At 49.9% G+C, this 27,510-nt stretch overlaps 1 protein-coding gene across 2 annotated transcripts in view; it reads left to right on the forward strand.

Moving 5' to 3' along the window:
* SEMA5B (semaphorin 5B) overlaps window positions 1-27,510 on the forward strand; it is a 119,211-nt gene that overhangs the window by 70,245 nt on the left and 21,456 nt on the right. For both annotated transcript variants that reach the window (XM_027587675.2, XM_027587674.2), the window contains exons 2-4: window positions 8,256-8,457; window positions 13,660-13,759; window positions 17,361-17,406. In XM_027587675.2, the coding sequence (XP_027443476.2) occupies window positions 8,256-8,457; window positions 13,660-13,759; window positions 17,361-17,406 (348 nt within the window). The remainder of the gene's footprint in view (window positions 1-8,255; window positions 8,458-13,659; window positions 13,760-17,360; window positions 17,407-27,510) is intronic.

Consider the following 27,510-nt stretch of genomic DNA (forward strand, 5'->3'; position numbering starts at 1 on the left):
GTGTGCACTGGTCCACAGCGTGGGCTTCTGCAGCAGACAGTCTTGGGTTCAAATCCCTGCTCTCTTATTAACTGGCACTGGGACCTTGGCCATGGTCCTCAGCCTTGCTAACTTCCCTTTCCTTCTATCAACTGTGAAGGATGATCTTTGAATGATGATCACAAGGTCATCTCTCAGCGATCTTGCCAAATGGCCATGAGGTCTTGCAGGGAAAGAGCTTAGCACAGTACCTGGCACTTCTCAATACACAGCAGCCCTGTTTATGTAAGCCCTCATCCTTAGGGTTATAGGTTGTCTTTTCCGATTACACCCTTTTCATCAACCAAAAGAAAAGGGGTCCCCGGTCTCTCTGGAGAGGATCCCCAGCAGCAGGAATTTGAGTGGTCTCCACTGCTGCCGGGGATTCCGCTCTCGGACACACCCTCTCCCAGTCCCTCCCTGCTTCTGTCCAGGGCCACTGCCTGCAGTTGAGCTGGGGTGTCCTCTGCAGGGTGCAAGCGGGGCCGAGATCCACCGTGCTCCAGGTGTGGGGCTGGGGTCTCTTGGAGCAAGAGGTACCTGCTTCCATTCTCTGAGCTGCTCTGCAGACCAGTGGCCTGCTCTAACCCCTTGCTCTTGCTGCCGCTGCCACCCGACTTCCCAAAGCACACATCTGACCACATCCTTCCGCTGCCCCAACCACCAGCTAGTCCTCCTTTTCAGCAGAAGGAACCCTCCTGATGCGCTAGGTTTTCGTTCAAGTCTCACCAGGATTTGGCCTGTCTTCCTCTCCAGACTCAGCTGCCTCTGCCTGGTTCTCCAGCCTTGCTAGATTATGTGAGGATGGTCCAGGGCCAAGCGCTGTTTACCATTCCATCATTCTGGAATGCTCTTTGCCCCTGATGGCCAGGGAAGCTCCCTCTTCTTTCCTTCAAGGAGTTTTCCCTTCTACAGGAGGCATCTTAGACCTCCAGCCCCTGGCATTCCTCTCTCTTCCCTTTCCCAGGGCACCTTGCACCTGGCTGCAGATCCCCCTCATAATCTGCTCCCTGCTCATCTTCCACTCAGGCCTCCCTCTCCTTTGTAGGACTGTCACCCGCAGGACACTGGGACCCCTTTGTTCGTCCCTGTCCTGAATGGTTCGGTGAATGAAGATGGTCTCCAGTGTGGAGTTCAGCTTCTCCCCACCACAGGAAGGTCTGGGCAGGTAGCTGTCCAGCAAGCAGTGGGGGACACTTTGGGCTCTCTGGGGGGGATTCAGTGCGCGCTGCCTCTCTCTTTCTCTCTTACACACACACACACACACACACACACACACACACACACACACACACACACACACACTCCACCCCTGCCCCCTTCATCCTTTGCCCCAGAGAGAAGAGCAAAGGTCCTTCTGTAACTGGGCCTTCCAACAGCTCTGGCCCGGGCCCTCTGCCCTTCCCTTGCTTTCCTTCCCTCACACTCAGCACTTTCATCCCCTCCCCTGGTTGCAGCTAATCCTCCTCCCACTGTCTGTGCTGGGAAAATGAGCCCTGGAGAAGTCCCATGGAAGGCAAGGAATCCTCAAGGGGGTGCCTGTGTGGGTGTGCGCTCTCTCTCACATACAAGCACATGCATCACATGCCTCCCAGCATCATTAGAGTGACCCCATATCGAGGACCGCAGGGAATTGGGGCAGCAGCGGGAGAGAAGGCAATGATTTGGGAAAATGCTTTCCTTATCACTGATGGTTTCCAAAAATAGCAGGAGTTGTCTGGTACTACGGGTCCCTTTTCCCCACTCCTCGAGAACACTGCCACAGGGCCAGTGACGAGTGGCTCCGAGACAGGATGAAGTGTAGGCTTTCTGTGCCCCCTTACCTGTCCAACCCTGGGCCCCGGGCCACCGTGTCTATCTGGTGATATACTGCTCCTTGGAGAACGTTCTCCTCGCCTCCATTACACTGTAAGCTCCTTGAAGGCAGAGACCATGCACTTGTCCGGGGCGCTCCCCCTCCCTCACTTCTCCTGTCTGTACAGGCACCCGCACATACGTGTTCAGCTAATGCTCAGGGAAGTATGGTATAAACGAACGAGTGGATGAACCTGGGAAGACACTTCAGTAACTAGTGAGTGTTTCATGTATACGAATATATACCAGTGGATTTCATAAAGGGCCCACTCTGTGCCAGACTTAGTTCTCAGGCAGGGAACTATAAGCCTTATTTTACAGGTGACAAAACATAGATCTCCACAGGCCTGGTGACCTCCTGAGCTCAGGACTACAGCCCTCAGGAAGATTGGGGGCCTCTGCTATGCACTGCCTGTGGAGAAATTACCAGATTATTTTAATGTCAGGTCAGACAAATATACTAGAAATAGAAATTCCTGTTTGTCTGAGGCATATTTGGTTATGGGAATGAAAACCGAACTGTATGGTATAGGAATGGTGTCTGGCTGGTGATAACTGAGACCTGAAGCACAAGGGCTTAAACAGATGGGGAGTGAGTTATTCAGCAACAACAATAATACTAATAGCCAACCCTTGTACTGTGTACTTTAGGGCAGGTGCGATTCTTTTGGGGGGTGGGGAAGGGCTGAGAGAGAATCTTCAGCAGGCTTCATGCCCAGGGCCAAGCGCCATGTGGGGCTGGATCCCACAACCCTGAGATCAGGACCTAAGCCAAAATCAAGAGTCGGAGGCTGAACCGACTGCTGCACTCAGGCACCCAGGGCAGGTGCCGTTCTCAGCCTCATTCAGTCTTCACAACACCTCTCCGAGGTAGTCTCCCCATTTCACAGGTAAGGAAACAGGCACAGAAGCGTGACGGGCAAACATTACAGCACCAAGTCTGGAGGTGGGCAGAGCCGACTGACTCTGTCGACCTCCCAGGTCCCACCACCTAGCCTTCTGCAGCACGATCCGTGTCATGGGCTCAGGGAAGCCAATGTAGCCCCGTCCATCCCAGCTGTAGACCACGCAGGGAGAAGGAAACCCTCCTCGAGTGCTTCCCCGCAGCGCCCTCTGACGACTTCCTCACGCATCGCGCTGGCCACCCCTGTCTGGTCTGGTCCGCTAGCAGAGGCTTTGAGCAGGGCACCTTGCCCCCCAGCGCCCAGCAGTGCAGAGGCTCCTTTAGGAAGGAGCAGGCAAGTGTGCGCACCAGGAGTCAATAGTGTGAGGCGACTCCGGGTCTGACAGGACTCTGGCTGGCTTAAGCAAAAATGGAAGATCTTATGACAGGGATCGGGGAAGTAGGCTCATGGCTCACGGACGTAGGAGGTAGACAGACCTCAAGAAAGGGCTAGGATTGGGGACCGGAAGTCTGTTAGCATTCCAGAGAGTCTCCGCTGTCTGACTCCTGTCACGGCTGTCTGTCTTCAGATGGCCATCTCATCGGCTCTCCCCCTCAGCCCACATGACAGACAGAAGACAGCCACCCCACGGGGCCCACAGTGCTTGTCGCAGTTTCCTCCACAAAGACTGACTTGACCCTGGGGAGGGATGGGCGTTACACACCCACACTGCCACGGGAGGACATCTCATTGGTCTGTTTGGACCCTATGACTATCCTCGGTGCAAGGGGCTATGGTGGGGTGGGGGTGGGTGCATGTAAGGCTGCGGGCGACGCCTACCCCTTTGACCTGTGGATGGAGGGGAGATAATTTCCAAAGAAGGGGGATTCTCAGGAGTTGGAAAGTCACCCCCCCCAAACAAGTGCCTAGCACTCTGCTCACAAAGACTAGTCATGTAGTGCTCAGTGACGTGGGGATTGACCACTCTTCTCCTTCATTCAGGATGGCACCCTTGCCTGTGGCTGACATTTGCAAAGCGGCAAGGCCTGGCTTATCGGGCTCTGCCCTGACCATCAGCACCCCACACTCTGGCCCCTTTCCTCGCTGCCCTGCTCCTTCTGCCCCTCCTTTGCACCCCTCTTAGGGTCTCCTGGCTTCCTTACCAAGGGCAGAGGAGGTCCTTAAAGAGGCCTGTGCATGTGTCCCTGTGGGATCCCTGAAGTCAGCACCTTGGCCCACACTCGCGTTCCTAAGGCTTGGAATGCTCATCGGAATAAAGGCTTTTCCTGTCTCCTGCCTGATTAGCGTTCAGTCTGTCTCTCTCTAGGGGGCTGTCTGGCCTGTGTGCAGTGTGCATGGCTCTCTCTTCCTCTCTTCCTCCTTCCTCACCTGAGGGGAGCTGATCTGGAATCCGGGTCCTGGCCCCAGGCCTTCCCCACCCCCATTCCTGTGCTTCCTTCTGGGCCCTTCTCCTCAGACAGCAGCCATGCTGTGCTGGGGCCCAGGTGGACCAGGTGATATTAATCTAGTAATTATTGATTCAGGAGAAACTTGGAGGACATATTTACATAAAAACCATAATGTGACTGGAACTTCTGCTGTGGAAATTAAGTACTTTAAGGCCTGGGGCCTGGAGGAAAGGATGGGGCCAGGGGAGGGTTGGGAAAAATGAGGGAAGGGCAGTTGCCATACCACCTTAGGTGAGGGGCTGATGGAGGCAAAGCCCCAGCTAAGGTCTAAAAAATATTTGCCTATGAGTCGAATATCACCGGGGAGATGTTATATCAGTCAGGGTCCCCCCAGGAAACAGATGGCACACTCAAATTGGAAAATGGGAGGGCAGTTTAATAAAGGAACTATTTATGAAGGTCTGGGAAGGGGTTTGGGAACCATATGGGGCTGCTCACTGGGCTCTACCCTGCAGCTGATAATCAGGAGGTGGCACCAGCCCCAGGCAAAGGGAGGAGGGGGGAGCCGGCAATTGTTGAAACCAGGGGCTTAACTCTGACCTTCTGTTGGGGGGGCGGCCGCTCACCCTGCTGCCTCCTTTCTCCCTCCTTCCTCCCATCTCTGCCAGTGCCCCCATTGGCCAAACAGAGGGAAGGAGTCCCCTGTTGCAGTCCAGGCACTGAGCAGGGCGGAGGGGATAGAGTAGAGGGACAAATAGAAAGCATCTAGCACAAGTGTTGAAGGGCAAGAGGAAATTCCATAGCAGTGCCAAGCCCCATGCAGCAGGAAAGACCCAGTTTAGCTCTCAAGAATAACACCATGCGAGCGGCCATGTGAAAATCACCCCAGGGAGTATGCCTGGGCCAAACCTCCCTCCTGGTGGGTTTCTGCTAAGAGGGATGGCCAAGCTCTCCCGGGGAGGAACAGAGAGTTGCACGTTTGAACCCCGAGGCTGAGGGGACCATGGAGGTGCTCTAGGGACCAATGCCCCATGGGATGCGGGATGGGACTGGGTAAAGGCAAGGGGCGCTCTGCTGGGGGCACAGTCCCCAGAGTCACCAGGGGATTTCCTTGAAGCCTCAAAGCAACACAACGACAGGTGTTAGCCCATCTCACAGGCATGTGAGGAAACAGGCAGGAGGAAAATCATCCTGTTCTTGTTTTCCAGACCTGGAGTAAGGTAATGGTGATCGGAAGGGAAGAGAGAGGAGGGGTTAGGAGCAAAGGGTCTCAGAGCAGGAAGGACCCCCCAGGGGCCTCTAGTCCCTGCAGAGGTTTGTCAGAATCACCTTTGGGGATCACTCACCTGTCAGCCCCAGGACCCCACCCCCAGTGCAAGTGATTCTGATTTGCTCCCGCTTCCAGCTGGGAATCCCTGATCTAGTTCAACCTTGTATTTCACAGATGAGGAACGTGACCGCAAGGAGGTCACTCCGTGGGTTAGGGACCTGTGAGGGATGTGGTGTCAGCAAGGCTTGGTGACACATCGGATGGGCCAGGGAAGGAGAGAGGTGGGAGCTGATTCAGAAGGTCTGAATCAGGCTCCAGAGGAACCGTTGTGCTCCCCCACATTAGACATTTTAGGGAACTAAAACTAGGTCTTTAGGGGCGTCTGGGTGGCTCAGTCGGTTAGGCATCTGCCTTTGGCTCAGCTCATGATCCCGGGGTCCTGGGATTGAGCCCCATGTTGGGCTCCGTGCTGAGCGGGGAGTCTGTTTCTCTGTCTCCCTCTGCCCCTCCCCCCGCACTTCTGCGCTTGCTCTCTCTCGCTCTCTCTCATAAATAAATAAAATCTTAAAAAATAAAAAATAAAAGGCTTTAAATTTTTTATTGAATGGGTAATATTAAACATATTTAATAATCAAAAGTGAAAATAATATAAAAAGGTATATATTGAGGGGCGCCTGGGTGTCTCAGTTGGTTAAGCGACTGCCTTCAGCTCAGGCCATGATCCTGGAGTCCTGGGATCGAGTCCCACATCCGGCTCCCTGCTCAGCAGGGAGTGTGCTTCTCCCTCTGACCCTCTTCCCTCTCGTGCTCTCTATCTCTCATTCTCTCTCTCTCAAATAAATAAAATCTTAAAAAAAAAAGGTATATATTGAGAGACCTCTCTCATGATTTTGCTACTCATCGTTAACCTGCTTTACAGTTAGTTTGGGTTTATTTTTCCAGTGCATGTTAATGCTAATACAAGTACATATAAATATATATTCTTATTTCTACCCTCTTTTTTTTTTTTACACAAAAGTTTGCATGCTATTACACTGCTCTGCATTGTGGGTTTTTTTTTTCACTTAATATACATGGAGATTTCTCCTTATCAAAATCTATAGAAAAATCCCCCTTCTTTTCTAGAGCTGCATAGTATTCCATTACAAATATATGCCACAGCTTATGTAAGCGGTGTCCAGGGGCGAGATATTTGGTCGTTTCCCTGTCTTCTGTTATTTCAAAGAATGCCCCAAGGGATCATCTTGTGCATAAATCACTTTGCATGTGTGCAGGTGCCTCTTTAGTCTATTTTTGCTTCTCCACGATCTGTGGCGAAGGAGCAGGTTTTACATTTCAATTTACAATCTGTCGCAGATGGATACTTACATAAAATTCAATAAAAGTGAATTAGTGGAGAAGTGAATTGACCAAAAAAACTGTGAAAAATACAAACCCCCACATTTTATTAGATCCAATAGACATAAAAATTACTCTGTCACATTACCATAAAGGTTTTTAAACACTCCCTCTCAAGTTTCTGCGTTTATCTTACCACAAAGTCGTCACAGGTTGTGGATGGTCACTGATCCATGGACCCCACTTTGAGTAGCACAGGTTAAGACTCCCAGAGATTAGGTCAAAGAGTACACGCCTCTGCCGTTGTGCCAGACTCCTCTCTCTGGTGGTTGTACCGTTCTGCACAGTGGTATCCATGAGCGTGCCATACCCTCTTTCCCAGAGCCTCGCCAAGAGGGACATCTAACTTAGATTTTTGCTAAAGTGATAGGTGAACAGTGCGTACCTCTGTCTTAAGTTTTAATTTGCGTTGCTCTTATTATTTTTTTAAAAGATTTTATCCATTCGTTTGAGAGAGAAAGGACAGAGAGAGCACAAGCAGGGGGAGCAGCAGAGGCAGAGGGAGAAGCAGGCTCCCCGCTGAGCCGAGAGCCTGATGCAGGACTCCATCCCGGGACCCAGGATCATGACCTGAGATGAAGGCAGATGCTTAACCATCTGAGCCACCCAGGCACGCCTGCATTGCTCTTATTATGAGTGAAAATGGGGTCATTCGTATTTTTAAGCCCTGTTTGTATTTATATTCTTTGCCCATTTTTCTAAAGGATTGTTGATCTTTTCCCTCTTGATCCCCAGGAATTACTTATATGTTGGGAATATTAGCCCTTTGTCTGTGATATGTATTGCAAATATTTTTTCCAGTTTGTCATTTACCTTTTTGATTTTGTTTGGTGTTCATTTTGGCGGGGAGAGGAGCCATGCAGAAGTTTGGGGTTTCATGTAGTTAAATTTGTCAATATTTTCTTTAACAGCTTTCGGATTTTGAGTCATGGCTCTCTATTCCGGGGTCATAAAGAATTCTGCCCACATTTTCTTCTAGTATTTTTATGGTTTTATTCTTAACACCTAAGTCTTGTATCCAGTTGGAATATTCCCTAGTATAAGGTGTGGGTTATGGATCCGAATTTATCTTTTTACAAATGGCTACCCGCTTGCCCCAGCTCCACTTATTAAAACCCCTAGGTACTACCTTTATCATTAAAACTAATTTTAAGCCATTTGGGGTCATAATAGAAAAAGCTCTATAATTTGTCAGTTTTTATCCAGAAGACCATTACAAGGGAAATTAGCTCTCAAGATATGATCTATAACTTTGTGTTATGAGGGCAAGGTAAACTGTAAGTCACATAAGTAAAACTATAAATTTATTTACGCCAACAAACCAACTGAGCCCCGGGAGACTGCTCACAACCATGGAGGAAGCGGGGGAGAAGTGGGCGCGGCTGACGGAGCGCGTGGTGAGGTTGAGTATTTGCCTTGCAGATCTTCCCCGGCCTGCCTCCAGGAGCTAGGACCGCAGAGGGGCCCACTATGGTGTTCCCGGGACCCCTGGCTGTCACCCTGTTGCCACCCAGCCTCACACTGCTGGTGTTCCACCTGTCCTGCTCCCAGGATGTCACCACCAACGCCAGCAGTGAGCAGGAGCTGTGCGCCCTGAGGGAGCACCCCACTGTGGCCTTTGCAGGTGAGAGCTGCTTCCCACTCGCTCCTGTTTCGCCGTGCCTGGGTCTTGAAGGACTTAGGTCCGGACTCCGCAGGGTCTCCGGCTGTCGGAAGTCCCAGATGTTCCCCTGAGGATAGATGTAAGCAGGCTGGGCAGCCATGGGCCGGAGGGCTCTGATTCGAGTCTCCAGACAGTTAATATTTAGGCTTTCATCTGTGTTCACCTGGGGGAGGAGGGCACCTTTCTCCGGGATTCCTGCTAGAAGTGGGGGTGTGGGTGCCCTGGGTGGAGTGGGCGAGGGTTTGTTGGCCATCCCAGCTCTAGCTCCTCTGGAAGCGTGACCTCTGTTTCGTAGCTCCCTTGGGAGGCAGAATGGAGATGGCTCACTCTTTGGAAGTGCCTGGAGATCTCTGGAAACTTCCTGCTGCTCTAAGACAGTTGCAGGGATGCCTGTCTTCGGGGCCCTGGGAACCCACAGGGAAGGGGAACTTGATGACTAATAACTCCCTTTGTCTGTCAAGGGAGGGCATGAGATGTCCTATTAAAGTATTTCCCAAACTGGGATTTGTGAATCACTGGACATATTCTGAGGGGTCTGTAAATTCTCAGTAAGAGTTTCTAAAATTAATATTTATATTCGATGATAATCTAAATCCAAAACAAAACACAAATACTGGAGCATCCCGGATGTTCTCCCGTGACCTGGTGGCCAGTTTGGGGCTCCCTGGTGGGGCCATGATCACGTCAACACTTCCGGATCCATCACCTGCACGGCAGGTCACACTGGATTCTGCAGATGCAGCTTCAGGGGTCCCCAGGTTCTTAAGTCTGATAAACACCTGCCGAATTTCCACATCACAATAACCGTGGCAGGGAGGTAGGGCAAGGATGGTCAATCTCCTTTAACAAATGGGAGGGCTGAGGTAGAGAGGTTTGGAGAATCTTGTCAGGGGCAGGCCTTAATGTCAGGCATCCAAGTGCTCTTTCTAGTCCCCCTGGCAGAGTGACGGGTGCTCCACCTTCAGGTCGCCCGGGCAGGAGGTTGAGAAGCCATCCTCTGGGATTCCACACAGCTAATCGAGAGGGGCGAGACGGAAACCAGAGCAGAAAAATAAATGCAAAAGTCTGAGGCTGGCATGGGATTTGGGGGGCGGGAGGGGTGGTATGGATAGGAGTTGGGGGTGGCAAGGTGGGGAGGCTGGGGTGGTTTAGAAGGGTGGCATTCCCAGCTGTGGGCTGGCCCCTGTCTTGGGGAGGAGAATTTGCAGCTGTCTTCTGAGTTCAGTGCTGTCTTGTTTGAGCTGGGATCCAAGGCTTTGAAGGCTTAAGTGGATTAAAGTAAATTAGCAATGTCCTTAAGCCTACAAAACACGCGTACACTCTCAGACTTCTGATGGCTCCCAGGGTTCTGGTGGCTGTCCCTGAAGGGAAGGACCAAGCAGGGGATGGAAGCGGTGGGATTCTGACGGCTGTCCTCTTGTTGGACGAGCCGTGGCAGCTCCTGATGGACAATTTCCTTTCAGGGGCCTTGCTGGCGGACACAGTTGGCCTGGCTGGTTCTGGGGGCAGGGACAATGGAAGGAGAGCCGGGGAATTCTGTCGCCACCCCCCAACCCCCAGCCCTGCCAGGCTGGTCTGTACTGGCGCGAACTGGGGAGGGAGTGGGGGTAGTAGAGAGGTGGAAGGTGTGTTCCTTGAGTGCCTGGCTTTCTTGACACCATTGTTTTTTCCCCTTGACACCATTTTTAATCTGCAGGTGTGTATCACTTGAATGAAACTAACTTCCCGCCCACCCTCTTTCTGAATAGAGGAATGGGGCTCCGATTGACATAGAATAACTAAGGAATCCCCTTTGCCCCAGCAAGCAGAGATGGCCCATCATCCCAGACTGACAGCCCCGGAGAGAAGCATCATCTCTGCATTTCCTCCCCAGCCTTCCTGGCCTGCCCTCAAGCCACCCAGTTCTCTACTCTGACAGCTTTGAGTTTTCCTATCCATTCACCAAATTTTTTTATTGAGCCCTACTTGACACCAGGGACAGAGCTGGGTGCTGTGGGACTTCAGAGGAGAGTGAGAGTTCATTCTGGGTATTCGAATATCTCTTGTTCCTTAGAGGTCACACCCTTTGGTTCCCCAGCGCAGTTGGTCCTGGACCAGAACTGGATCTCTTGTCTCCTCACATCTTTTAGTACTGCTGAGCACACAACGAGGGACTCAGTTCATGTTAGGTGACTGACTGTGTTCTGGGTGATGCTGCATTCCAGAGAAGTTGCCACATGACCCAGCCCAACGCCAACCCACAGCTTCCAGGATCCCCTCAGATGTTACATTTTATTTCTGACTGATCAGTAGGCTTCCAACCCCGTAGCTGTGAGTTTCCTGCTCCTCTGACACCTGACTGATCTGTGAGTAACCCCTAAATACCCCAGAGGAACATACCGGTTGCAAAATCTGACAGGCATTTTTCCATTTTGTAAGGTCAAATTTTCTCCTACGGGTTTTTTTTAAGGGGGGCCCACCTGTGTTTGTCTTTGGCCTGCACATTCTTCCTTCTGTCACAGCATGGAATTTCTAGGAGGCAGGGAGAAGCCAGTATGGAGTTAACACTGACAGTGGTTAATCCACAAAGTGGGTAATTGAATTGACTATAATTAAAAATCACAGGCGCGTCATGGAGAATGTCATTTTTCTCTTAAAGTTGCCGTCCGAAGCCTTCACTGCACACAGAGCTCTCAGAACGTGATTGGTGTTTTAAAGACAGCCTTCCCTCTGGTCCTGTTTGCCTGTTTAATAAGAGGAAGCTGGCTCCCTTCCCGAGACCGCTCCCCCAGGATCAATGTGCCGCACCCGCCTGCATCTCTCCCCCCTCGCCCCTTTCCCCTTGCCCTTGTCGGTGGTCCCTTTGGGGCTAGGGGAGAGGGACAGAAACTGGAAGTGGCTGCCACCCTCCACTCCTACCCCTGCCCCTCCCTCCATTGCCAGCCATCCCCCCTCCTGCCCGGTTTCATCTTCCCTTCCCCTCCCTGCCCCAGGAAAGGGCCTGAGTGAAGACCAGGCTGAGAAGTCCCCAGACAGAGTTTCTCCTGGCTTGCTGCACTCCAGTCACACCCCCTCTTCCCCTGTTCAGCTGTCCACATCTGGGAAGATCCCCGTCGGAGGGGAAGAAGAGAACTGAAGTATGACCCAGTTGCTACTGTTGGGGAGCACTCAGTCTGATGGGCAGGCAAGCCCCTTATATCCGCCCCCCCACACACAGAAAAGAGACTTGAGCACGTTCAGAGTGACAAAAACATACAGTGTGAATGGAACAGACAAGGTAGAGAGAGTATGGAACAAAATAAAAGCAGGGTGGAGAGATTATAATCCAGGAAGTCTTTCTGGAGGAGGAGGACCCTTGGCTTAGTCTCTAAGGTAGTATACTATTCTGCCAGGACTTCTGAGGGTGGCCCAGCCTACTGGACTCCAGATCTATTCCTTATATCGATATTGCTCAGATGCCACTAACCTGTAGTCACCTGCTGAGGGCAGAGGCAGACCCAAGGGGTTTGCTACATTTTGCTGCAGAGTTTCTTTCTTCTGTTTTTTTTTGTTTTTTTTTTAATCGTGCATATCAGTTTTCTGAAAAACATCCAGCTCACAAAACCTCGAGTTCTCCAGGGAGTGATTAAGTGTTCGCCTATCGTGCAGAAATGAAGGGCTGCTTTTACTCTGTAGTGGAGGGATAATGCGCAATGATTTATTTCCCTTGGGTTACACACACACACACACACACACACACACACACACACACACACGCACGCACGCACACTCCTCCGGACCTTCTGTGAGCCAGTTGCTAATGCGCTGTGGGGAGACAGCCCAGGGCCTCACATTTCTTCCTCATCTTTATCCCCATTGACATAAAGTTCTCTGCCCCACGGCTCCCTCATTATTGATCAGTTCCCTCCCGCCCATGAGGCCATGGCTGAGGGGAGCTGTTAAGGAGGCCGTGGACCAGGATGCGAGAAGGGGGTGTCCAGTGGGAGGGAAAGAGGGAAGGTCAGCTAGGCACTGTGCTCCAGGCATACCCTCCTCAGACCACTGCCCACCCATCCAGAGGGCTGTGAGGTCTCTGCCCCCCCAATTCCCATGGTAGGCTTTGGCCTTCCTTGGAGACAATGATAGACACTGACCCTCCATGTCGCATTTCTCCCACCTCCGTGGAGCCTTGTCTGAAAACTTGATCCTTTGTATATAGAAGGGAGTTGAGGATTACTCATGTATTCACTCAACTCCTTCCAGGTGCTGGGCAGAGCCTATAGATCTAAGAAGCAAGATCTTCCGTACCCCCCAGGGAAAACAATGGGGCTAGACCCCCAACAAGATGGGGGCTTTGATGGCAGTAAAGTAGAGACCTTACCCTGCCTTGGGGGAGTCAGGGGAGGCAGGTGGGGGTGGGCGGTGAACAGGACTGTTCCATTGAGGGAGCACCAAAGGGCAAAGGTTTGCAGGCTTTGGTGGGAGAGATCTGCACAGTGTTCTAGGTTAGTGTGGCTGGGGTGATAGTTTGAGGGGGAATGTAAAAGATGAAGCATCATTCTGAGTCTCAGTGGATCACTAAGTAGTTAATGTGCCAGGCATTGGAACTGGGAAGACAGTGAGTCCAGAACCCAAAGTCCTCCACAGGAGTTGCAACTTTTCCTCGGGGCAACTGGGAGCTATTAAAGGGTTCTAAGCTGGAGAGTGACATTGACCAGATTTGCATTTTAGAAAGATCACTCTGGTTGCCTTGTAGGAAGTGGACCGGAGGGGCAGGAGTGGAAGCCGGGCTAGATAAGATGCTCTTGGCACCAGTCCAAGCAAGAGACGATAGTAGCTTGGAATGGGAGTGGGTGCAGAGGGCAAGAGGGATGGATTTCTTGGAGGTGGAACAGTCGGGATTTGGGAGTGTTTTTAAGTGCTGCTGAGAGTCTAGGGGGGGTCAAGGATGATTACAGTTTTCCCTTTGGATGGCTAGGGGTCAGGTGGAGCCCTTCTCTGAACTAGGGAACATAGCAGGGACAACGACAACACTCCCACTCCCTGTCCCCCAGCTGGCTGCTCACAGAGGGGGCAGGTGGAACCCACGTCTCAGGGGTGTCCCTGCCTCATTGCTCCCTGACTTCATCCTTACTTTCCCCCTTCCATTCTGGGGTTGGATGCTGGTGCAGCAGTAACCAGAATGCTTGTCTGTCCCTCCACCAGATCTGAGGCCGTGGGTCTTTAACTTCACGTACCCCGGAGCACGAGATTTCTCCCAGCTTGCTCTGGATCCCTCCAGGAACCAGCTCATCGTGGGAGCCAGGTAATGAGGTGTAGGAGGGTTGGTGCCACGAGTGGCAGTGTGCTTAGAACTGGGTGGAGGGAATATTATTTGGGATGAGCCCACTATGGGCAGATCCTCGTCTTGGGCCAGGGTTCCTCTCTGCCAGACCCTTTCTGTATCTGAATGTTTGTCTCCCACAAAAGGAAGCATTAGTTGGAGCAAGGGTGGGGAGTGGGGGGGGGGCGGTGAGCTCTACACCTCCAGATCTCAGCAAGCCATATTCCTTCATGGCTGGTAGTTACTGAGAGCAGAACACCTGCTGGCCACCTTCTACCTCCTGTCCCTACCCTGCTGCCAGGACTGCCCAGTCAACGGCCTGCCTGGGAGCTCCATGCAGAGAAGGTGCCCAGGAGCCCCCTGCTGGCTGGCTGGCCGCCTGCACCGGGGATGCGGACTCAGGCCGCCAACTTCTCCTGTGAAGCCCTTCACTTCCCTCTGTGTTGCCTGATCTTGTTGAACCCCACTGTTCTGGATCTAGGGAGGACTTGTGGAGATGTTTTGGAGTGGAAGAGAAGGAGATAGTTCTCATAAAATCATGGACCATCAACTCTAGTAGGGAAGGGAGCTTAGAGATGTTTACTCCAGTGGGTCTCAAAGAGTGGTCCCTGGACCAGCAGGACCAACAGCACCTGGGAACTTGTTAGAAATGCAAATTCTTGGGCTCCACCCCAAGCCTGCTGAATCCGAAGCTCTGGCGGTGGGGCCAGCAATGTGGTTTAGCCAACCCTCCAGGTGAGTGTGACGACTCTCAGGTTTTGAAAATCACTAGTCTAATCCACCTGCCCTGGACTTAAACATGAAGAGGCAAGGAACAGGAGAGGGTGAGGGGAGCTTCCCGAGATCACTTAACAAGATGACAACAGAGTACCATATACGCAGTAAAGCACCTACAACATGGAGTAAATGAGGCATGTAATAAATCACCTCGTCTTCACATCCGCCCCAGGCAGGGCGGTCTGTGATTATTCCCATTGTATGGACTAGCAAGCTGAGGCTCAGCAGGGTCAGGCCACCCGCCTGTGTTCACAGGGCTCTTTCTCATCCATTCTGGGGCTTCCCCACATGGGGGGGGGGGGGGCCACCGTGAGCCTGGCTGTGCCCTCAGAGACAGGGAAAGTCAGGCCTGCACTTGGTCCATTGCAGCCCTCACAGCAAATGAAGTGAGTCCTCAGTTTCTTCTCCCCCTTTCTCTAGGTCACTTTCCTTCCTCCTTTTCTTCTTCCAGACGTTTCCCCCATTCTTTCTGACCCCCTGGGTCTCTGGAATTCAGGCTGGGGATATTTTTCATTCCTGTATACCTGCCTTGTTCCATAAGGGATTTAGGGGCAGGTCAGGCTGGGGAGATTTCTCTCTGTTTTCATCTCCCAGAAGAGCAGACTGCGATGCTGTGATGAATGATTTTTGATGGGATAAAAATTAATAAAGTGATGCAATATTTCCCCTAATTTTTTAAAGCTGTAAGCAGATGCCTGCATTACCTGAGCAGACAGCTGGGGCAGAGCCCGAGCCCATCTGTCCTCAGGCCAGGACAGAGGGGGAGGGGAAGCTCTGCAGGGCAGGGGCTGGGGAGGTCCAGCAGATGCCTGGAGCCAAGGTCACCCCGTGAGGCCTGCCCAGCCCCAGGACAACGAAGAAGCTAAGTGGAGGCTGGGCCTGGTGCCAGAGCTGGGGAAGAGAAACCTTCAGGTGGGGGTGTCTCCTTCAGGCCCCTGGATTCATTCAGCAGCGCCCCCCTTCTCCTGCTGGCCACAACCTTTCTCCCCAATGCTCTTCTCAGTACAGCTGAGGTAGGCCAGAAAGTTCTAAAGCACTTATTCCTAAACACCTCAGGAACCAAAAGAGAAATGGCCAAAAGAAGATATTAGAAGGAAAGAAAGAAAATTCTTAGGGAAATCCAAGACTTTACATCTGCTTGACATTAATAAGGCCTCTTAACACGCATCACACCATTCCCTCATCTCCACAGGCCTGTGAAATGAGAAAGACAGGCATGCCTTTTCTCCATTTCACAGATGCAGACACTGAGGCTCCCAGAAGGTTCCCAGCAGGTAGCTGAGCGGGAATTCTCCCTGCCTCTGCCGCAGGGTCTACTCCGTGAGCCGGCAGTGGCCCTGTCACCCTCCAAGTCCGTGCCTGGTCATAGTGGCCTTGTAGCTCCAGAGTCCAGGCAGAGCGGTGTCCTCCCCGCCGGCTGCTGTGAGTCCCCAAGGGGTGGTTAACAGATCACCACTGTTATCTAAGGGCTTTTAAACATTAACGCTGTTATTTTTAGAGCAGTTCTAGGGTCACAACAAACTTGACGGGAAGGTACAGATGTTTCCCCCATAGCTCCTGCTCCCACGCATGCATAGCCTCCCCCACCAGAGGGGTCCATTTGTTGCAATTGAAGAAGCACGCTGACATGTCATTATCACCCAAAGTCTGCAGTCAGCGTTATGGTCTCTTGGTCTACATTCTGTGGGTTTGCACAAAGGTATAATGATATGTACCACCATTACGGTGTCCTAGAGTAGTTACTGCCCTAAAAATCCTCCGTGCTCCACCTGTTCATCCTCCAACCCCACAAGCACTGATCTTTCACTGTCTCCATAGTTCTGCCTTTTCTGGAATATCATAGCTGGAATCATACAGTACGTAGCCTTTTCAGATTGGCTTCTTTCACTTGGTATTATGCATCTAAGTTTCCTCCATGTCTTCATGGCTTGATAGCTCACTTCTTTTTTGCTCTGAGGAATATTCTATTACCTGGAAACACTGCAGTTTATTTATCCGCTCACCTGCTGAAAGGCCTCTTGGTTGCTTCCAAGTTTGGGCAATTGTGAATAAAGCTGCTATAAGTGCAGGTTTTTGTGTGGACCTATTTCCTTATTTAAGGTTTTTGAGCAGCCGGCTGATGTGATGGAAACAGCGTTTGAGGCAGATGAAGCTGGCAGCCCTGTGTGGGCTGGATGGTGCAGGACAGGAATCGGGAGGGGATGGAGGTGGTGATTTGGGCAAGAGGAGACACGGTGGTCCAGGGAGTGGCTGTGGGAAGGGCAGACCCAGAGTCCCTGCAGGAGATGAGGAGGCAGACAGGCCTTGGAGGGGCCAGAGGCGCCATGTCGTGAGAGATGGCTGGCCTGTCTGAGGAGCGGAGTGGTTCGGGGTGGAAGGAAGGAGATGGCTTGTTTAGGTTCCTGCAGGAGCCTCCATGAGGCTTCAAGTTTACCAGAAGTGGGCTCCCTGGCTGGGAAGATGGTGGTGGGGCTGGTCCTACCAGCACAGCCGGCGGGGGGGGGGGGGGGGGGGGGGGGGGCGGTTGCAGAGACAGTGTGGGGTTTGGGAGTAGACAAGTCTGCCGTTTAATCCCAACTCCTTCACTTACTGTCTCTGCGACTCGGACATTAATCCCACCTGTTTCCTCATCTGTAAATGAAGTTTTCTCTCTCTACTCCCGGGGTTGCTGGAAGGTTAAAAGAGCCAGTGGAGATGAAGCTCTCCCTGGGTTGGCCCACCATAGGCCCTCCACCGTCTGCACCCAGCCCCCCACAGAGCAGGAGCCAGGAAGCCTGACTTATGATTTTTGTCTCTGTTTTCACAGGAACTACCTCTTCAGACTCAGCCTTGCCAATGTTTCCCTCCTTCAGGTACATTTGCCTGCCTTCCCTCCCCGCCGTCCCCTCCCCTTCCCTTTCCTGTGATTTCCCTGGTATTTGGGAGCTAGGGCTGGGGTAGCCCAGGAAGCAAGATTCAGAATTCAGCCTTTAGGAGCAAAACCAGGAACCCCATGGGCATGGACTCAGGCTGGCTTCCAGGTAACTGCTGGGAAGGTAGCTGCAAGTGGGGTTGTGGTCACATAAACACGGAGGCACACATGGGGCTTCTGCATTGTGCAGACGAACTGCACAATGCAGGAGGGAAGGAGCACCTGGGCGCAGGTGACCAGCTGGCCTTGTTTGCCTGGGAATGAGGGGTCCCAGGGTACAGGAATTATGGTGCTACATCTGGGACAGTACTGGGCAAACTGGAATGGTTGGTCCTTCTAAGTCCTACACGGAGGTCTGAGTTTTGGCCTCAAGAGAAAGGGTATCCCTGGTTCCTTTCTTAGCTTGGCCTGAGTGATCCCATTCTAACTCAGCATTTTCACTGAGCTGTGATTGATTTATTATCTGCTGCCAAGAAGGATTCCCCAAGCATAATTCCCTAAGTGCTCTGGGAGGCATTTTAATGGGACTCCTTGATCCAGAACATTTATCCCAGCTTGAGAAACAGATGCCAAATCACCTCGGCAGAGGCAGAACATTCTAGAGAAAAGAAGCCCATCTCTTCCTCAACGAGGGGAAAGACTCAGTTCTTGTGTTCTGGGAGGCTTGCGTGTTTATTGCATCAGAACTGGGGAGTGGGGGTGGGGAGGGACTATAAGACAAGCAGAGGCTCTGACCTCTCGAGCTCATGTGTTGCCAAGACAAGACCATGAGTGCTGCATCGGACCTTAGTACAGAATGGTTGAAGGAGGTGGTCAGGCGCTAGGCTGTTCGGTATAGGGTTTCACCGCAAAGGGCATTTGGGGAAGGGGATGCCTCCCTAGTGAGCAGTTGTGACATTCTGGTCTGGTTTCTTCTAGCTGCACCCGGGTGTATATCCACAGGGACCATTGCAGCTGGTTGCCAGAGGGGAGGTATAACGGAGCAGAAAAGTTCCGACCATCAGAAGGGAGGGGCCCAGAGGAACTAGAATAAATTGAAAGGAAAATGCCATTCATCTGTTTATGGGTCTGTCTATCCTCCAGTCCTTACCTTAAGCAGCCAACCTGCCATCCATTCATCCGACCACCCACCCGATAAACAGTTATTGAGTACCTTCTGAAACCTGGGTTTAGTCCCAGGCATGGTACTAGGCATTTGAGATCCAAAGGTCAATCAGGCTTAGTCACTGGCCTCAGGAATAAGCAGAGAAGATTACAAATGGTTCCCGGTACTGGATGGGATTTCTGTGGCATGGTCCTGGGGTCTGGGCTATAGCAGCATCCGGTGGACTGCCAGCTTGGTCACAAGCATCCCATCCAGAACTTACTTACCATGTGACATCCACAGAAGATGAAGCCAAGATGCCAAGCACAGCAGGTCAGGGCCTGGGGAAAGTTGGTGCAGAGGTGGTTGGTTCAAAGTGGGTGGGAGGGAGTGGATCCAGGGGCCCTGCCCTGAGCTCAGATAGTTGGCTTCCTTGGTTCCCAAGGTCTGCAAATGAAAGTCTTCTAGGAGCAGTAAAGCAGTCAAAGAGAGAAGGAGAAACAAGCACAGAAATAAAAGCAATGCGGTGGGAAGCAGGCAGGCGGGGTGAATGCTAGATTCAGCGATGGCCCAGAGGTGCTAGGAACCCATCAGGCTCCGCTTGGTCAGCAAAGACTTCTCCGAAAGCTACCCTTGGGCTGGAGCTCGAAGGCTGGGGGTTTGCCAGGCAGCTGACGGGGGGAACACAGAGGCGTGAGATAGCATGGAGCGCTGAGGGGCCCAGTGTGCAGGATCATGGGGCGTGAGTGGGAAAAGAGCAGGAGGTGAGGCCCGGGGGAAAGGGAGGGGCCGTACTGCAGAGGGTCTTCACTGCTGAGCAGAGGAGTCTATATTTTATTTTGAAGGCAATGGGGGTCACTAAAGGGTTTTAAGCAGAGAAGTGGCATGACCAGTTTTGGCGTTTAGATCACCTGGCCTGGTGCAGGGAATGGATTAGTGGAGGAGCCAGTTAGGGGGCAACTGCAATAGCCCAGGTGAGTGGTGGGGAAAATTGAACTAAGGCAGTGGAATGGGTTGGAGAGAAGGAGGAAGATCTTCAGGGGACAGAAACACACAGGGTTACAACATCAAACAGCTCCAGGGCGCACCTGGCACAGTCTTCTGCATGAAGGTGACCCCTAGAGTTGGGGAAGTTAGCAGCCCTGGAGGGCTTAGCCAAAGCCTTGGCCCCCGATGGTGCCATCTAGGTTTCTGCCTTCCAGAGCTGGGTAGCATAAATCAGGTTGGGGATGGAGCTAGCCTGGCTCGTGGCAGTGGTTCACCCTTGGTTGCCCACTAGAATCACCAGGAGATACTTAAAACACACTGATGCCTGGGTTCCACCCTCAGAGATTCTGACTTGATTGGACGAGGTACAGCTGGGCACTGGGATTTTTAAATCACAAGTGATTCCAGTGTGCAGCCAAATTTAGGAACCACTGCTCTAGGAGCTCAGTATCGTTTCTGTAGGTGCTGCCCAGCTGGTTTGGCACTCCAGGTGTCCTTGACAGCCGGCCCGTCGGTCCCAGGTCCCACACCTGATCAGATGTTAGGACTCTCTGACTTGCTGATGAGGCCTGGCGTTGGGCTCATCCCTCTCTGTGTTGCTCTTGCCTCGCCCTAGGAAGATATCTTAATGCCACTCCCATAACTCACACTGGGGGCTCACAATGGGGGCAGGGGCTCAACTTCAGCAGCTTCTCTGAAGGGCGCTGCAAATCAGCCACAAGTGGACCAGGAATTGGTTTTACCACCTTCCCAGGATATCTCTTTGGGGCCTGAGCTCAGGAGTCCAGAGTGGATTCTCCACGACAGAACTAAGGAGAGGAATAAATACGTTTCATGCCCACATCCCCACCGTAGTGGGAACCACCTGGCCACAAAGTGGAGAGAGGGAGAGAGGTTGGAGTGGGCTGTCTAGCATTCCCTGGAGAGGCTGGGGGTGAACCCCGGCCTCCAGTCCCCTGGTCTGTCATCTGGCCTGCTGAAAAAGCCATGACTTTTGACCACAGAAGCCTGACCTCAGCAAGTGGCTTCCACTGCCCTTTCTGGGACTTTGGGTCTCTGCTCATAAGCTTTCAGTCTGCAGCATCTGCTATCACAAGTGGCTCAGGGCAACCGAGTGCTAAAATGGAGCTGACCACTGCCCACGGGAGGAGGTAGGGCCCAGCCCCCCACCCCCACCCCAGCTTCCTCTACTCTCCATACTGCCCGTGGGTATGCATGGTTCTAACTCTCCTTTACAGCCAACTGATCCTCCCACTGGCCCCAAGGTAGGATTTAACCAAACTTAAAGCTCAAGGCTTTATTGTTAATTGAAATAAAGAAAAATCTAAATACAAACAGTTTATGCAAACCAGCGTCCATTAAAAGGACTTCTAAGTACCTAACCCCTATTAAACAATTTATGTAAACGACTATTCCTTCAGGAAAATCGAAATGCTGAGCCTCCTCCCCAATTCTCCAAGCACTAAAGGGAGGGGAGACATGTGAAACAGCACAGAGGGCAGTGTGCGTGTGTGCGTGTGTGTGTGTGTGTGTGTGTGTGTGTGTACTCATGCTTGTATACAGGGAAGGGAAGTCAAATCAGCTCATCTGTAATTTTCTGACCTTTGCCAGAGGGCTTCCAGGGGATGAGGTGACCGGAGGCCTAATTGCAATGGATTTAGGGGGATCTTGGGCTACCAGATGTCCTGAAAGTGGAGAAACACAGACCATTCTGCACATACGAGTCAGGACGCATGTGGGGCTTTGTTGGGCCTTGGCAGACAATGAAGCTGATTCTGAGCTCTCTTCCAGTTATCTCTACACTCTCCAAGCTAGTCTGGTGGCTCTCAAGTTATTTGAAATCTAACCTCTGCTGAATGGTGGACTTAATGCTCAGAAGATGTTTTAATGTTGAGCCATTGTCACTGGCATCCAGGGGAGGTGCTGAGTCTGCAAGGAGATTTCTCCAATTCCTGGCCAACTCACCTGTTCTCCCCCATAGCAGAAAACCATGCAGTTTCTAGAGATTGCCATACTGGAATTTCTGGGACAGTCCTAGTTTAAAGCTTTATGCATGGCAGATTGATTGATCACACATGTCTATCTCCACTTCTTCACAAAAACCCACTAAAATGACAGTGAGGAATTTTTAAAGGTTCAGCTCCGCAATGACAGAGAGACGTCGATGGAGAAGAGATTAAACAACATTTTAGGGAGATGGAACGTGGATGGACAGTCATAACTGATTTAGGAGAGCACAACAGTTTACAGAGGAAAATATGCCAGAGAAGTAAGCTGAACCCCCCAGAAGGGCTCAGAAATTGGGATGTTAGGTATTGAGGAATGTGAGGATGGGGTATAAAGATAAGAGGGGGAAATCATTGAAATTGTCTAAATTGAGAGGTTGGAATCCAGGGCTCCTATCCCATCCCACATAGCAATCCCTTCATCCATTTTACCCCTCCCCCAACAAAGGGAGACTAAGACCCTTTCTCTAAAGAGCTAACTGGTGAGTCTCCAAATTTAAGACTCCAAGAAGGCTAAAGAACACTAATGGGGTATGGGGCTAAAACAGTGTTTCTCTTCTTTCTCTTTCTGTGTGATTTATTTATTGAAGAAACCTGGTCATTTGCCCTATACTCTGGATTTTGCTGATTGCAATCCAAGTGGTACATTTTACCATTTTCCTCTATTCTCTGTATCATTTGTAAATTGATTGCTAGATCTAAAGACTTTATTCAGTTTAGATTCCAGCAAGATTGCTCACTTCGTAGGTGTTATTGTGTACTTTTTTAGGATGCACATAGTATTCTGTTTTTTTCCAATGTTAGCAGCCATTGACGATTGTTTCCCAGATCCATTAATTCTGTAGGTGTTACAATGTATGAGCTGGACTTCTACAAAGAAAAACTTCTCATCTCCTATTTGGTTACCCAACCATATAGTCATATAGGAAAGGCAGGATAAATGTTTGATACTCTTTCTTTCTTTACCACGTTTCAAAGAATGAGCTGTTTTGCTAGTGTCTGTCAATGCTCAATCTGTCAATGATGATCAGTTAATTTTATTATTTTATTATTATTACAAACTCAAAACGGCTTTAAACATTGTTGCTGTGTTTCAGTCCATTGCAGTTATCTTTCATGACTATCCATCTCTGCCAGTAGGGGGCCTCTTCAAGTTGATTCCTGGGTCCTTTGACATGATGACCCTGGTTGCCTTTGGTTGCATCCTTGCTGTTCGGTGTGAGGTGTGAGGAGATGTTCCAGACTCACCTTGTTGTACATTTCCTAACCCCAGACCTGGAATCAGCCATTACTCTAAGAGGCCGGTTCCTTTCAGTGGGAAATGGCTAGTTGATTTATTTTTAAATATAAAGAAATAGCCCAAAATCACCAGACCTATCAGGAAAGCCTCTAAAGTGAAAGAGAAAGATCAAATCAAACAAGCAAATAGAATGAAGAAACCCGTAAGAAAACAGGGACAATAAGAGAAATATAAGAAAACATTTTAAAAAATCAATTAGAAAAAAAGAATGGAATCTTCTGAGATATAAAAATGTACTGTTTTATAAAACAATAAATTAAAACTATGGAAATTAAAAATGTGATTGGGGAATAAAAATTGAATTGAAGGATTAAAAAATGAGGTTGAAGAAAAATCTCCCAGAAATTAGAACAACAACAACAACAAAAAACCAAGAAACTAAGAACCGGGGAGAAATAACAGAAAATTAGAGGATCAACACACAAGGGCCAACAGTTGACTGGATTAATGAGCTACAGAAAAGAGAACAGAGGAAAAGACGAGGAAGAGATTAAAGATGAAATTACATAAGAATATCTAATTACATAAGAAGAGGATGAGTCTTCACATTGAAAGGGCTGAATGGGTTCCCAAAAGGGACACGCACTAAGGTACATCAGTGTGAAATTCAGGATATTGTTATGAAAGAGAAGATCCAAAATGCTTCTAGAGTCTAAAGAAAAAGAAAATGGTCCTTAGAAAAGTTGGGGAATAAGAATTACATCCAACTGTGGGGTGCCTGGGTGGTTCAGTCAGTTAAGCATCTAGCTCTTGATTTCGGCTCAGGTCATGATCTCAGGGTCATGAGAACCAGCCCTTCATCTGGCTCCATGCTGAGCGTGGAGCCTGCTTAAGATTCTCTCCCTCTCCATCCCGACCTCCTCAAAAAAAAAAAAAAAAAAAAAAAAAAAAGAATTACATCAGACTTCTCATAGCAGCACTGGAATCTAGGAGACATTGGAAGAATAAATGCCTTTAAAATTCTGAGTGGAGGTTATTTCCAACCTAGAACTCTGTATCAAAGCTATCAATCAAGTATGAAGATAGAATGAATCAAACATGCAAGAATTTTAAAAAATTGAACTACCATGGGGTGCCTGGCTGGCTCAGAAGAGCATGTGGCTCTCGATCTCGGGGTCGTGAGTTTGAGCCCCATGTTGGGTGTAGAGATTACTTAAATGAATAAATAAAAAGTTTTAAAAAATTGATCTACTATGTTCCTTTTCTTAGGAGGATACTGGAGATGTGTTTCACCAAAATAAGCAAGTAAATCAAAAAAATGGGAAACATGGGATTTAGCAAAAAGGAAAGGAGAGAAGGTAAGTCCCAGGATAACAACCAAATAGGAGGCGCGAGGAGCAGCCAGTCCACACTGGGACAGGAGCCTGGAGGCTGGGGCGGGAGGGAGAGGACAGGAACGAATGGATGATCAGAGCCATTCGTGTTTACAGTTAGTAAATGATAATGAGATGGATTTGTAACACCTGTTGGACATTTGGGAAAAAATTAATGGTACGTACGTTGCAAAACAAGCAAATGAAGAAAATCAAGCCATTATTCAGTCCAGGAAAGACAAAAACTCGGTCAAGGAGGAAACCTCATCAGAATAGGCATTATTTTATGGATTCTCAGATGCACATTTTGACATTTTAATGAGTCTGAAGTCAGGCCATGTCTTTCAGTTGATGGCGTCTTAGTCACCGTCAACCAGACTGCTGTCCTGATTGAGCTGTCCTCGCCTATACAGGTGTGAACTTGGTCATTATTCTGATAACAGCAACCCATTAACATTCAGGCCACAAACCATTTTAGGATCATAAGAGGGGGGAATATGAGTCCTGATTTTTTGGAAAACCTTCTGTGGACACCTTCTGGTAAGACCAAGAAGTACCAGCATCCAAACTTGCAGAATGGGATCCATAGCTCAGAAGAAAATTCTGGAGACCAGAGTGGAATACGGTTTAAGAATTGCTGCATCACTGAAGCCCTGGGTGGTTCAAAAAAATGATCCTCTAAAGCAAGCAAACATAAAACAAATGAGCACTAACTGACAACTGAAAAGTGACTCAGAAGAGGCAAACTGAATTCAAGAAGGTTTAAGAATACTTAATTGGGCTTGTTTCCATTTTTCTTTTTTGTACACACAAGATTGATAGATGATAAAAATTGTATGTCTAAATAAGAGCACTTTCGATAAGTTTACATTAAAAATTTAAGTAATAACGATTTGACTGGCAGTGTATTTTCTTCCTTGGTGTTTCATATTACAACCAACTTTTATATTCAGCGAAATACAGGGTACTGGTTGGTAGTCGTGAACAATTTTTATATATTCATAATAATGTAAATACCAATGTTGATTTTAATTTAAAAATAATTATATTAACATTTTAAGTACTTAATATTACATAATTACAATGGGAGGATGGAGAGAAGGGAAATGTATGTGTGCTTTGGGGTGGGGGAGAACGGGATGGGTGATTGGGAAAAATCTTTACCTCCATATCAGGAAGTCAGAAGAGAAAGTCTGAGATTGATACATATTTTTGAGAAACAGGATTAAAAAATTCAATTCAATTAAAAGAAATTCTGTTAAAACAAACACACACAGAGAAAAAGCTAAAAGCATTGAAAGTGGTTGTCCTTAGGAAATGGGATTGGAGTGGAGGAGGAGTGGGTTGCTGGTTGTGTTTTTTTTTTAATAATTTTTTCATATCATTTGACTTTTTCAACTCTGTACATCATTACTTGGATATAAATAATTTTTGAAATAAAATAAAAATTTTAAAAATGACTCAAACGAGCCTGTTCTGTGCTGTTACCATTTTAAATATACATATCCTGTTCAGGCCATATGTTCTAACTTTGGGCTTGAGAGATCTATTCACTGTAAGAAGCTGCAGGATGTAACAGAGAGAGCTCAGCTCTGGTGTTAACTGTCTGGGTTTGCATCTTAGGCTTGTTGCTTATTAGCTTTGTGACCTTGGGTGAATTGCTCAACTTCTCTGAGCTTCATTTTCCTCACCTGTAAAATGAGCAAAAGTCTACATGTTTCACTGGCGGTGAGGATCCAAGAGAGAGGTGCTGTCAAGTCCGCGGCACAGTGCCTGTCTGGGTATTCAGCTCAGGGGAACTTGAACTGCTTTTGATTATGCACAACTGTCTCACTGACCCAGCCAGTGGAACTCGCATCCCCTTATGAGCAAGACCCCTTTGCCCACCAGCCCCCATCCCTCCGCAGCCACCCACAGTTTGGACCTTCAGGCCCGGCCCTCTGCAGTGTCTGTGGGCCATTGCTCTTGTCGGCCCCAGGGGCCCCAGAGTTGCTTGTTTCTGTCCCTCTTTCCTCTCACATCAGACTCAGCCAGGGAGCTGATGGGGTCCTGAGGATCACAATGCCTCCATTGTTCCTGTCCAGATAAACCCCATGGCTCTGAGGCCAGATGCCAGGGGTCCTTTGCCCTCCAAGGTCCAGGAGCAGAGGCCTGCCTGAGCTCCAGGCCTGGCGTGGCAGGAGGAGCCCAGCCTGCTCAGAGGGCTGATGGAGACGTGAGCAACTTGTCTCCCCCCCCCCCCCCCCCGCTCCTGAATCCAGGCTCTGCCGGAGTCAGCCTTCCCTCTGCCCCACAAAGCAGCCATCTTGGAGCTGTGGGTGGACAGCTGCCTGCAGCTTCCTCCCCCAGCACCCTTCTCCCACATCCCGGCCCTGGAGCTCTGCAGGCAGGGACTTCATGGCTAGGAGGAGCTTTGTGAGAAATTAAAAGCAGGTTGGCTTTTTTGTTGTTGTTGTTTCCCATTTGGATAGAAGATCTGCTTGCTCAGGGCTCCCTCTCCCAGGACAGGTAGGCAGTTCTTGTTTATACATGTGACCCAGAAATCTATAACGAGCCACACACCAGGGCTGTTGACATTGCCTGGACATGGAGGGTAGTGCTCCCCCTGCAGTTGCTCTTCAGAGGCTGGGAGGGGTGTGAGAGAGTAGAGACAGAATAGGTGAAGAGGAAGGGGGGTTCCTAGGTGGGGACCAGCCCTATCCTAATGTCATGGACACTTGGGAACACGAGTCCCTGAGTGAAAGCTGGGTGCAGGTAAGGATGCAGTGCTCATCAGGGTGGGCAATGATGCAGCAGGTGCACCCCACGATAGAGCGTGAGTCATGCTACGAGGGAAGCAGACAGCACAGCGTCAGGGAGGGGTAGCAATTACAAAATGGGAAGCCCAAGGTTCTGAGACAGTGGGATAAAGAGAAAAAACACACAGAGCCTTTGAATCAAGAATGTGGGTTCCAGTCCTTGCTCTACCACATGGCAGCAGCAAGTCACACAGAATCTGAGTTTCTTCACCGTTAAGGAGGGAAAACAAACAAACAAACAAACCATTTTGCAGGATAATAGTGGGAAAATTAAATAGATCTGTCTCTAAGGTTTGCAAATCTAGCCTTTCCTCCCTCCCTGCCTCCCACTCATTTGAGGGACATCTGGCACATAATGGAGGCACGTTTTCCATCGTCCACTCGGTCTGGGGTGGTCCTGAAGGTCCTCCTTGGCCACTTCCAGCTCCCTGGCTGACCTGGGGGAGGAAAGATGGGGAGGTCCCAGGACAGAGCTGCATGGGGATAGTTCAGCATGAAGACATTGTTACTGCTGGCCTCCCTGACCCAAGCAGGTGGGGACGGTATTGGATTGAGGG

The sequence above is a fragment of the Zalophus californianus genome, chromosome 1 (assembly GCF_009762305.2).
Source record: "Zalophus californianus isolate mZalCal1 chromosome 1, mZalCal1.pri.v2, whole genome shotgun sequence".
NCBI classification, from domain to species: Eukaryota; Metazoa; Chordata; class Mammalia; order Carnivora; family Otariidae; genus Zalophus; species Zalophus californianus.